The sequence below is a fragment of the Ceratotherium simum genome, chromosome 15 (assembly GCF_057802395.1).
Source record: "Ceratotherium simum simum isolate JZ-2026a chromosome 15, ASM5780239v1, whole genome shotgun sequence".
Classification (NCBI taxonomy): Eukaryota; Metazoa; Chordata; class Mammalia; order Perissodactyla; family Rhinocerotidae; genus Ceratotherium; species Ceratotherium simum.
Window position 1 is genome coordinate 15,795,222 of NC_141914.1, and position 12,773 is coordinate 15,807,994.

Genomic DNA, 12,773 nt, shown 5'->3' on the forward strand with positions numbered 1-12,773 from the left:
TGAAATCCCACCATTAGACGTGTGTCCCTTTGGGCTAATGAACAAGTCTTAAAATGCAAATCTCCTTTAGATGGGTAGGTAACACGTTAAGCTAGCTATCAGAGGACTCATTGCTGGAATCATAAAAGACAAGGTATGTCCTTTTCCTATACAGCCCCATATTTTGTTTTCCAAAAAAGAAATCTTTATTTCCTCATCTGATTTCTTCCCCTGTCCAGCCAACTCCTGCTCAGGTTTCAAACATCACTGTTAGGGAGGCTTTTGTCCCATGAACTACGTTAGGATTTCCTACTCTATGTTCTATCAAAACAGCCACCATACCTTATTGTAATCATCAGATTGAACCATTTGAAATTGATATTTGACCATTTTTTAACGTAAAAAAAAGTGGCAATTTCATGTGGTTCGACCTAAATGCCTGTTTAAGATCTGTCTTTCCTGCAAGATCCTGTGCCTCTTGGAGAGGGCCCAATGGGCCTGGGCCTCACACTCTACCCAGCACCTGCCCTAGAGCTTGTTGCATAAGTCGCATAATGCACATTAAAGGAAGGGACACGACACTTCCCTAGTATCTACTCTGTGCCACACGCCATCTCACTTAATCCTCACAACTCTGTGAACGAGGTAGTGTCATTCCAATTTTATAGACACAGAAATTGAAACAGATTCATGAACTGGCCCAAGTCTCTACAGTATTAAAGACTGGAAGCAGGGTCAGAACCAGGTTACTTGAAGCCAAAAGTCCATGATTTGTCCATTACCGCCACTTACTATGGCAGACCTTCCTAGTAAGGAGGGTTACTGTTACCCAATTCCTTCTGCCTCTCCTCCCTTGCCCACCTTCACTGTGGAGGCTGTGAAAGCTAAACACTAGCCTTACCCAGTTTCTCTTCCAGCTAGCGGTGGCTAAGTGGATGTAAGCAGAAAACTTTTGCTTTCTTATTGAAAGGGACAGAAGAGGTTGGCATTCGGATGTGAAATGAGGCAGCCATCTCGTGACTTTGAAGGAAACTTCAAAGAATCACTAAGAAAATCACAGATACTGGCCTTGACATCATGGACCCACTAGACCAAAACCCCTCAGTCATCTCCTCCAGACTTCTTGTTAAGTGAGAAAAATGACCCCTATTTGTTTAAGCTGCTCTCAGTGGGGCTTTTGGTTACTTGTGCCTGAATGCAGGCACCAGCTCACGCCTGGCCACTCCAGTAGGTCACTATGAAGTCACCTTAACTTTTCCCTCATTCTACTTCCCATATCCCAACAAATTTTGGCTATTCTTACTTTGAAATGTCTTTTGACACTTGCTTTTTTGTTCTTGCCATTTACATCCCAATTCATGCCCAGATTGTTATAAGAATAATAGCAATGGAATCAGCTTGAAGATGGACTGACTTCAGTTTAAAAACTATCTTCCCCATGCAGTAACTCTGAGAGCATGAGCAAGTTACTCAACTGCTCTGAGCTTTAGAAAGCAGTATTCTGAGGATTAAATGAGATATCCTATGTAAAGAGACTCTACATGTAAAGATATACCATAAAGTGTACTACATAAAGATATATATGTAAAGATATACCATGTAAAGAGACACATACTATTAATCTCCTTTCCCATTCAACAGATTTCCTACCTCCAAATTTTTTCCTCTCCAATGTATCTGGACTTATCAAAGCACATCAAGTCAACAAATGTTTACTGACTGTTTACTCTGAAGATTCTTCCAGGCATTAATCTTTTCAACATTGCCTTGATTCTTCACTCAAAAATTCTTCAGTGGGGGCCGGCCCTGTGGCGTAGCAGTTAGTGTGTGCACTCTGCTGCTGGCGGCCCAGGTTCAGATCCCGGGCACACACTGACGCACTGCTTGTCAGGCCATGCTGTGGCAGCGTCCCATATAAAGTGGAGGAAGATGGGCACAGATGTTAGCCCAGGGCCAGTCTTCCTCAGCAAAAAGAGGAGGATTGGCATGGATGTTAGCTCAGGGCTGATCTTCCTCACACACACACATACACAAAAATCTTCAGTGGATAAAGGGCCCTTGATATTCAGATGCTAGTCTTCCTCTCATATTTAATCTCCAATTACAAACCTCCCAAATCCTCTTACTCATTCTCCATAGAATAAATCATATTCTTTCTTGCTTTTGGACTTTTGCTTTAACCAGTGATTCTTAAACTATAGCATGCATCAGAATCACCTGGAAGCCTTATTAATGTATTTGCTGGGCCCCTCCCCCAGAACTTCTGATTCAGTAGATCTGGGATGGGGCCAAGAATCTGCATTGCTAGCAAGTTCCCCAGGTTATGTTGATGCTGTTCTTCAGGGGACCACACTTTGAGAACTCCTGACTTAGACCATTTCCAGCTGCTTACAGAAAACGAAGTAAAGAAAACAAAGAGAAACAATGGGCATTTTTGCAGATACTATTATAAAAATATGACATATAGTTTAGAATATGCCATATATGTGTTAGGTTCCTGGAGGGCAAGACTTGAATAGGGTGAACTTGCCTTAAATAAGTATTATTAACCACATACTCTGTATTAGGTACTATACTATGTTAGGCTCAATAAATACTATATAAGAGCAAGTCGAAAGCCATAAAAAGTAACGAGTGTTTTAATAAGGAAACGTGAGATACCACAATTCAAGATGCCCACTTTACGTCAAATGAAATAAACAGATATTGGAAATGAATGTTTGACACCAAATTCAAGGAGTATATTGATGTTATTATTTATATCTAAATAACCTTACCTCTCTAGGACCAAGGCAGACCCCACAGATTAGCACTTATGTAAAGTCATAGCATCCAAGAGGCATACAATGAAGCTAGTCTCTCAGACTCACTGTAATGTACTCAGTGTCCTCAGGGACCCAGGTGGGCCAGAAGTAGTTCAAGATCAAGATTTATTTAAATGCCAGCACTTGATATTCTTGTGAACAGCTCTCTTTACAGAGCTTCCTCAATTCTCATACAGGGTCTGAAGAAAAGGGACATACCTGCTGGTTCTGCAGTGTATTCAACCGAGAATCAAGTTTCTTCTTTTCAAGACATAAATCATTCATCTGATGAAGCTTTTTGGTGTGTTCTTTTGTCTTCATCATCAGTTCCCATCGCATGTGAGCAATCTTTTCCTACCAGGCCAGGAAGATGCAAAATGGATTAAGTGAATGAGAGAGACAAGAGAGAAAAATGCATGTCCGGATTGGATCAAAACCACCGGGAGAATGGAGCAATATGCACATAGGAAAATATAATCAGAAGCCAATATGAAAACGCAACCAGAAGCAACTGCGTTGGGTCTGGTTTGATCAGAGAAAAGATAAGAAGAATATAAGTATGCTGAAGGATAAAAGTAGGGAAAAATAAGATAGACATAGATATCACTCCATTGCTGAGGAATGAAATAAACATACACAGTGAGTGCTGATATTCATTACTTAGAAGGAAGAATGATAATTTAAGCAGCAAACTTTCATGTATTGCTTTTTCCCCAGTCTTGGCCCGGGATCCTTAAGGTAGCTGGCTTGAATGGCCATACATCTGCTAGTGGCTTTCCTTTGTTCTGTTATTGCTCCAAAAAATTATTTTAGATTGCACATATTATCTCCAGCATTCCCCTGATAGGGACCAGTCCCATTGACATGAACACTGAAGTAATTTGCTACATGACAGTACAGTGGTAAATCTTGGATAAGCAAAGATGAGACAATATTGCACTAGGAACCCCTCCTCCTTCCCTATCTACTGACGAGATGAGACAGGAAGCTGGCGCAGTCATAATGATTTATGGGCTTATAAAATCTTTGTAAAAGCTCCTGTCTTTGAATCAAGCTGTAACTGGGACACTGACTCATCTCATGGCTCTGGGAACAATGAGGCATTAACATCTTCTAAGACCCTACCAGCTAAATAGTCCATACTTTGTTATAAAATTTATTACTTAAAAATGTTTTCTAATTTCCAGATTCTAACAGCATGCAAAAGCTATAGAGAATAACACAATTAGGATCCTCAGAGTGTAGCAGTTCTGTGTCTAACACTGTTAGAGCATTTGTACATTAATGCAGACTTCAAAGTGGAATCTCTGTGATCTTCCATGCCATTTTGCCATCAAAGTCACATGCACCCTGGACCCCAAACCCCAATGCCAGTGCTTTCACCCCAAGATAGACGAGTCCCTCCAACTAGGCAAACAGCAGACCACCTGCCCTCTCATCCTTACCTCCCACATCTTCATTTCCTTTGCATTAGATAGCTCCTTTCGAAGTTTTTTGATCTTTAGTTCTTCAAGTGTGGTATTCACAGAAAGTGTCTGAAGGGCTTCTAGGTTTACCACGCGGCCAAACTTGCTGATCATTAGTTGACGGACTGTTTCTTCCATTTCTAAAAGAAGACAGTCACTGTCTCAGGTTCCTCAGTGGCTCCCATTGTTATTAATGAACAATACCAATAACAGTAACATTCTGAGGAACAGCTTTTACAAGAAGATGGTAAAAGATTTTGTTACCAGTTGATTTTCCCCATGACGTTTTTCACCTGCTGCTGTACTTTCCTCACTTAAGTGCCCATTCCTGCACTGTCTTTTCATCTACTTCAAAATCGTGTGTAAAACGGACTCATCTTTCCCAGCTGGCTCACACACCCTGATCCGTCCCTCCTCAGACTGTTAATGGGCCCCAATGGATAATGAACTCTTCAGTTTTTAATTTTTTTTTTTATTACTGATCTCTGCAGCATCTAGTGTTAAGAATAGAGCAGGCTCTTAACAGAAGTTTCCATCTTACTCCAAGTAAAAATGAAAGTCCTCACCGTGGTTCACAGTCCTGCAGGGTCTGCCCGGCCCTGTCCCTGTTACTCTCCCACCTCCTTTCCCATGCCTCTCTCCTCATTAACTCCAGACCCCCTGGCCTCCTTTTTGCTTCTCAAACATTCCAGGCTCTCTCCCATCTCAGTGGGAGTGCCTGGAATTTTCTTCTCCACATAGCCACATGGCTCACTCTACACAGCCCGTTTTCTGAAAGCAAGTTGTGAGACTGGTGAAAGACTCGTTTCCAATACACTCAATACTGAAGATGTAACCAAGAGCAGGTCCTTGTCCTCTAACCAAGGAGAACCATATCTTAGATACGTCAGCTCTCCAAGGAACTCTTCCCGGCTTCCTCAGGACCTCAGCACTCTCTTTCCCAGTCCCTTTTAAATTTTTCTTCTTAGTAATTATCTCCATCTAACATGCAATATATTTTACTTTTGTTTATTGTCTTTCCTCAATATGAGAACACCTAGGGAAAATTCCATTCGTGGGGTCTGAGCACCCCAAGAAAATGTAATCTTGTAACAAGACTTTCTCAGTCACCAGACTGTCCCCTACGTGAAGTCCGCAGGCCCTAAGGTATAACAAGATGATATAATTCTGTTATAGTGCAGAAATTTATATTCAGGTATCATTGTCATGGTTGAATTATAATGGTATAATTGGCAGGGCTACCATTTTGCATAATCCAGGGAGGGGATATTCATTTCTAGTCCACGTGAGTGGTGCCCCATGGATTTATGTAATGTAGTGGCCATGATAATCAGTGATGCAAATGAAATTATAGTTAGATTATTTGCACATGTGTGGCTAGCCTGTGACTGCCTGCTTGGCCTCCCTCAGTTAGAACCTTGACCCCCCATGGCTAGTCCCATATAAGGGGGTGCCCTCTCCCGCAGCTTCATGTACTAAGACATGTCCTCTAGTCCTAGCCATTCCCCCTGGGGAGCCAGCCTAATGCCCTTCTCCTAACTTGACTAGGCCAGCTAGTGTTCATTGGGTTCATCAAGACTTCTGGAATACTCACCACCCTCCTTCCCCACTACCCTTCTTGGAATGGAGAGAACATACCCCTTCCCACCCCCATGCTCTAGACTCTCCTCTTCTTCCCCAATGTGTCTAGGGATGGAGGAAGGCAACAACCAGCTAACTGTGGTGTTCCTTATCACTGCCAAGCCTCTGTTCTCTGGGCTACAGGAAAGTAACCCACTCCTAGTTTCACCTTCAGAATTAGGAGATCAGTCTTTAACCACCTCACAGCTTGCTTTCAGAAGATGGGCTGGGGGTGGGAGAAGAACTGAAAGTCACTGAATAAAACTTCCACCACATGGAACTCTGTTTATTTCAACAACACCCTGGAAATCTGAACACTTCATTTCATCTTCTTCACACATTTTCCCAAACTGAGTTTACCCAAAGTGAAGCAAGCTTCTTTCCTTGTTTTCACACTAGTTTCTTCCTTGGTTTGACAAGCAGTAATTCCAAATAAAAACAACACTCACAGGCTACAGAAGCCAAAGGAATGTGAGGGACGTGAGAAACACCGGAGCCTCCAGGTTTCCACCTGAGAAAACTGTCTCTTAAATAAGCATTATTCAAACACGGAGTCCTAAGGTGCATTTTTTATTTTATAATCCAGCCACCCATGAGGGCAGAACCCTCAGCACTGCTTGTAACTGGCCTCTACAAATCCAAGCAACTTGGATTGGTTGACCACTACATTCTTCCCAATTTTTTTCCTTTTTCAATTTTTTTTTAAACAAAACTATCATTTAATTGTAGTAAAATACACATAACATAAAACGTACATTTTAATCGGTTTTTAACTGTACAGTTCTCTGGCATTAAGGTAGATGCTACAATATTGGTAATATGATTGTTATTAAAGTTGGAATACTTCATAACTTATACATATGTTCCATATTCCAAATATTACAAAAAGTATTTTAAAATATATTTATACTTATACTATGCATCTTATTCTATATACCTCAATTCCAGGTAGATTAAAAATGCAAATGTGAAGAACACTACTAATAGAGGAAACTATAGAAAAATATATTTATGACTTCAAAATAGGACAGGATTTCTTAACCAAGACACACACACACACACAATGCACAAACCATAAATAAATAGATTGATAACATTATATTAAGATTTAAAATGTATCCCAAAAATATACACTAAACAAGGTAAAAAGGCAAGCCACAAACCAGAAGAGATTTGAAGTGCATTTAATGGACAAAGAAAGATAAAATATAGAAAGAACTCCCTAAAGTCAATAAGAAAACAAAAATTAGAAGTAAACAAATGGGCAAAGGATATGACAGGAAGTTACAGAAAAGGAAACACAAATAAATGTACGTGAAGATGTTTAATTTTAGAACTAAAGGAACATGGATAAAACCCACAGTGAGATAGGAGTCAGCAGCCACCAGGCTGGCACAACTGTTCAAGTCTGACACTTTCAAGTCTTGATGAGAATATGAAGCCTGAGTAATTCTCACACACTGCCAGCGGGATAAGAGATGGTCCAACCAGTTTGTGGGGGCAACTTCGCAATACCCAGGAGAGCTGAAAATGCACACCACTCCCACCCCCCGTGACCCAGAGACCCCATCCTGGGCTTCACCTTCTCACACACGTGCACGGGGAGACGTGTCCAAGAAGGTTTACTATAACATTGTCTGTAATCATGAAAAATTAGAAATACCCTAAACATCCATCAATAGGAGACTGAAGAAATAAACTCTTTTATAGTCCTACAATGGAATACTGTCGTAGCAGTTAAGACGAATAAATTAATTATCTGCAGCAATATAGATAACTCTGAAAAACTGGTTTAATAAAGTTAACTGCAAAGTCATATGAAGAATCTAGTATTACAGTTAAAAACACGCAAAGTAGTTTCACAGACTGTGTATGGATATGTATATATGTGTGTGTGTGTGTGGCTGGTCCTGGGGAAGGAGATAGCAGATGAGTATTAGAAAGAGAAAGGGCTTCAACTGTATCTTCAATGTTTTGTTTCTTAAGTTTGGTAGTGGTACTGAGTTATTATACAATTCTATATTTTATTATAAATAAAACCTTTTATACTTCAGAGAAATAGTCCCTATGATAAGACATTTATCCTTTTAAAATAGGAGAGTGATCATTTAATGGTAGCGGGAGAGATGGTAAGTAGGAAGATGGGCAGGTGTTCTTGCTTCCTTAGTGGTCCTGGTTCTGTGATTACTTACTGTTTTCAAAGTTGGAGACAGTCACTTGATGGTTCCCCCTCTCAACAGTAAGCATTACTAGATAACCCACAGACTTCGTTACTCACTGCTTATATTTTTTGCCATCTCTCTCTTTTCTCGGATAAGCCGTTTACGCCTCTCCCGGTATTCTTTGTTAAGTTTTTGCTGCTTGGAATTTTCCTCCTGGAGCTGTACAATTCGTTCTTGCAGCCGTCCCAAGGAGCGGTTAGAAAAGACCAAAGTTCCAGAAAGATCGGTAGGTATTTCTCCAAATACCACATACTCTATCTACAAAAACAAAACAAAACAAAGATCAAACTAAATGTACGGTCATAGAAAGCATGAGGTAAGCACTTCCTTCTCTGTCCCTAGTTTAGGTCATTGCCTTTGGATTTCCATCTTTCTCACCACTGAGTAAGGTAGAAGCAGAAGGCTGCCTTCAGATAGTAAGCCACATTACGTACCCCTGTGGCCAGCAAATCTTCCCACATAGACCATCCCTAACATCTACTGCATAACGATGGGACAGATATTTAAGGGATGGCGTATTAGGCAAATTGCTACAGACAGCTAATCCAGTTTGGGTCAGATTACACAAAATATATCTAAGGTTGATCTCAGGATTTTTCTTCTAAAAAACAGCATTCTCTCTTTATCTGACAAAATAGCGTGTGATGGGCCTTTTCTCTCACTGATATGTATCTCCGCATTTGAATGTAAGTTGTAATCAAATGGAGTGTGGAAATGAACCAAGAAAAGGAAAAAAGAAAAAGAATCTTTTCCTTTTGTCTTGACCTCTCTCATTAGCGAGTAGCGATTAAGGTAGTGAGTGGAGATGAAGTGAAGATACCTCTTGCATCATTAGTTCATGTCTATTTAAAGATGGTGTGAAAAGTTACATGTGTGCAAGGTCCAAGATTTCAACCTCCAAGCCATTCCACTCTGAAGTCACAGGCTCCTCATTTCTCCAGACCTGAAATGACTTAACTTTCAAAGTGATAATGGGCCACAGGGAAATACAGGTTTTGATGTTCCTCTTTTATAACAATCCGAGAACAGATAAGGAAAAGTCGGGGTGTGATTCTCCAGGAAGAGTTCTCAGCAAAAGACCATACTTCTCCCCACTAGGGACCCATGAGTCTTTCTCTGGAAAAGCCTGAGGGCGGTGGTTCTTCTGCTCAGACAGGATGGGGCAACCTCCCCAGACCATCACCTGATGGAGCTTGAGCGGAATCACAACCAGCAGTTCATTCAGCCGCTGCTGCTTCTCTCGCTGATAAGCCTCCAGGGCCTCCTCGGCTGCATTCAGATTAGTCCCCACAATTTTTACCTGTGGAAAGCCCCGCATGTGAAACGTTGACAAGATTCAATGAACACCTACCCGAGGTGGTAAATGAGGGCATCTTGGGAGGAAGTAAAAGCATGAGCAGGATCAGCTCAGTTGGGCTATGATGGGTGATCCCAGTCTGCAGCCCAGGAATGTACATTATTTTCCTCCTGCTAAGTTATGATCCACTCTACTTTTTCAATTGTTCCTATGTCCTCAGAGTTGTAAAGGTTTTGTGAATGAGAGCTCAGAAGACATGTCCTCATCTTCTTTTTATTTTCTGCATGGCATGTCTTTGGCAGGATGGTGGGAATCTCGTTTGGCCATAATGACCTCAATACATTAAAGGAAAAAGACTTTTAAAGCAGCAAAACTGACTACAGTATTTTGAAAGCACATTCTTCATCTCCTAAAAAATTTGAAAGTTTTCTAAATTATTTCCTATTTGCAAGAGGAGAAGCAATCTATCAAAAATATTTCTGAATATGAATGAAGTTAAGTGATGTTGCCCTAGGAAAGAGTACCTAAGGGGAAAATGAGCAGATAAGGCAGAAATCAGTCAATATAATCATAACAGAAGTTTAACTTAGTGGTTTCAAACATGGGATGCACGCACCCCAGGGGGTCAACAAAATGATGTACTGGGGAACAGAAGGAAAATATCAGAGTTTCTATTTCTATTTATTTTTATCCTATTCTTTTTAATTTCTGTTTTTATGAACATTTCATAATACACAAAATACATTAGTACAATAGTTCATGAATATAATTTATAAATAAATATACATTTATTGTAGGGATATGTGCTCTACAATTTTTTTTACTTATGGAAGTATGTAATAAAAAAGTCTGGGGACCAATAATTTAGACGAAGAAAGTACAATCATCAAAAGAGTAATGGCCCCCGCCACAATTGTGCTTGAAGAAAAAAATTGGATGTAACATATGAAATGTTACTTCCCTGGGGAGAAGTCCTAACTTATGTCATTGCTGTGAAATGGCAATATTATATTATAGCTAACAGGATGTGTAACATATGTTGGGGAAGGGTAAATAGACCCGAAAAAGGCAGACCACCATACTTTTTTGGACAATGTATCATATTCCTTTTTGAGGTTATCGATAGCTTTCTTTTCTTCAACTAAGGCCTCCTCAATGTCCAGTCTTTTCTCTCGAAGTTGAAGGGCCAGTTCAAAAAGACCCAAATCACAATCTGAAAAGACAGTCAAAATAAAAAAGCAGCCCCATTTGTTATGGAATGTAGTAATACTAGAAGTGTGGACTTTGGATCTTCAGAATTAATAACGTCCATTTGTGGATCCACTCTAGCAAGATTTCACTACACTTATGGCTCCATTACTCTAGGTAGAAATTATTAATAGTATTAATAATCATGATAGTAATTATGATATTAGTATTGATGTTCTGAGCAGTACTCTGAGCCAGGCTCTATGCTAGGCCCTTTATGTACATTATCTCATTCAAGGCTCATAGGGCCTACAAGGTAGAAATGATTGTTGTCATTTTACAGGCAAGGACCCTAAGTCTCAGAGAGGTCAGATAGCTGATATGTGACGGAACGGGATTCAAGTACAGTTCTATTAATTTCCACTATATCACACTAACGGCCACATTTATCCAACAAGCAATAGATAGACAGTGTGAAAATATGACAGTACTACCATGGAATTTAGGAACCTTCATTCTAGCCCTAGTTCTACCACTAAACTACTGTGAGATTTGGTTCAAGCCATTTAATCCCGCTACAAAAACGAGTTCCATGAGAAGATTTTTCAGCTCTCTTCCACTCATAAATATTATAATTTTAAGAAGACTCTTATTTTCTAAATCAAATCAAGATTTAAACTTTATTTGAAGTTAAACTTTAAAATTTGATTTAAAATTTACATGAAATGTCTAGAAAAACAAATTTCAGACCAACAAGAAATTGGTTTTTTTCCTACGGAACCATTCATCTATTGAGACTGTAAGAATATTGGTCTGGCTGCTTCAGACTGGTTTCATCAGTGAAAACAGTGAATATAAATTGTCAAGCATCTCTAGGAAACTAGTACAAATAGCTCTTACAAAATAGATTTGAAATGTGAAAATTTGAATGGGTTCGTCAAAAAGGAAGAGCTTTGTAAAAAAATTTATATATATATAAAACAATCTTCTGTTTCTCTATAAAATGAAATGTTGCATAATTTATGACTCTGAATCAACTATAGATTATCTGTGGATTATTCGTCACTTATAAAAGGCTGCCTAAGGGAACAGAAAATAAATTATCCAGAAAGCCTCCAAAAGTATTCATTAGACTACACTTCATACATCTTAACCATCTTTTCCTTAAATTTTATCATGAGACATTCGAGAAATCAAAAAGAAGGACCTTGGTGGTACTGTCAATCCATATTCACACTTCACAGAGAACACATGGTTTTATCCAACTTACTTGTTGGGCAGATAGAATCATCAAAAACCTCATCTTCAGATCCAGACTCATCCTCATCACTCTCCAAGCTGGATTCTTCCTCACTTGATTCATCACTTTCCTCATCTTCATCTAAGGAGAGAGGAAAACATTGTTGACAAGCAGAGATGTTCCTGTGTTAAGCTAAATCCCAGATTTTTAAAATAAAGTATTTTTTTTCCTGAGGAAGATCAGCCCTGAGCTAACATCTGTGCCAATCTTCCTCCACTTTATATGTGGGTCGCCGACACAGCATGGCTGATGAGTAGCGTAGGTCCCCGCCTGGCATCTGAACCCACAAACCTGGGCCGCCAAAGCAGGGCATGCCCAACTTAACCACTACACCACAGGGCTGGCCCCATAAAATAAAATATTTTTCAATGAGTTGGTCACTAGGAAAATAACAGAGATAAAGCAGGAAAATATTCAATATTTTTAGAAGAGCTTAAAATGGTTAAGGACACAGAGGCCACAAACTCATATGCCTGCAGAAAGATGTGAATTAATTTCAATGCCTCGAGTCAGAGAGGGTTGAGACTAAGCTGTGACCAACCTAACACACACTTGGTTATACAGGCGCACAATTCCTAAATCATGGTGCTCTGAAAAAAGAGAAGATTTTCATAACTTATCTCAACTGAAGTAAACTCGGTGTGAATATTCATGTCTTGCTGCAGAAGTGTTAAGATGTTTGACTTAGAGATCCTGCACCAAACCCCACTGGAGGTGTTAGTGGATAAAGACTCTCTCCTTTGACCAAACTTGAGTGAGGCTCCTCTGAGTCCTCTTTCTGACTAGTCCTTGAACTCAGCTCTGTCTTTGACCCCTGTAGTCTTGTTTAGCAAGAATCCTACTGAGTCAGTCTAGTAAAAATCTCCCACCCTTGATATCTGATTAAATTCTTTATTC

The 12,773-nt window shown here is 39.8% G+C and overlaps 1 protein-coding gene across 1 annotated transcript in view; it reads right to left on the reverse strand.

Moving 5' to 3' along the window:
- The window catches only part of CFAP44 (cilia and flagella associated protein 44), a 106,262-nt gene that overhangs the window by 3,500 nt on the left and 89,989 nt on the right, over window positions 1-12,773 (reverse strand). The window contains exons 29-34 of the mRNA XM_087439595.1: window positions 11,847-11,957; window positions 10,471-10,601; window positions 9,275-9,391; window positions 8,148-8,349; window positions 4,229-4,389; window positions 3,003-3,137 (exon numbers count right to left, since the gene is read on the reverse strand). Of these exons, the coding sequence (XP_087295721.1) occupies window positions 3,003-3,137; window positions 4,229-4,389; window positions 8,148-8,349; window positions 9,275-9,391; window positions 10,471-10,601; window positions 11,847-11,957 (857 nt within the window). The remainder of the gene's footprint in view (window positions 1-3,002; window positions 3,138-4,228; window positions 4,390-8,147; window positions 8,350-9,274; window positions 9,392-10,470; window positions 10,602-11,846; window positions 11,958-12,773) is intronic.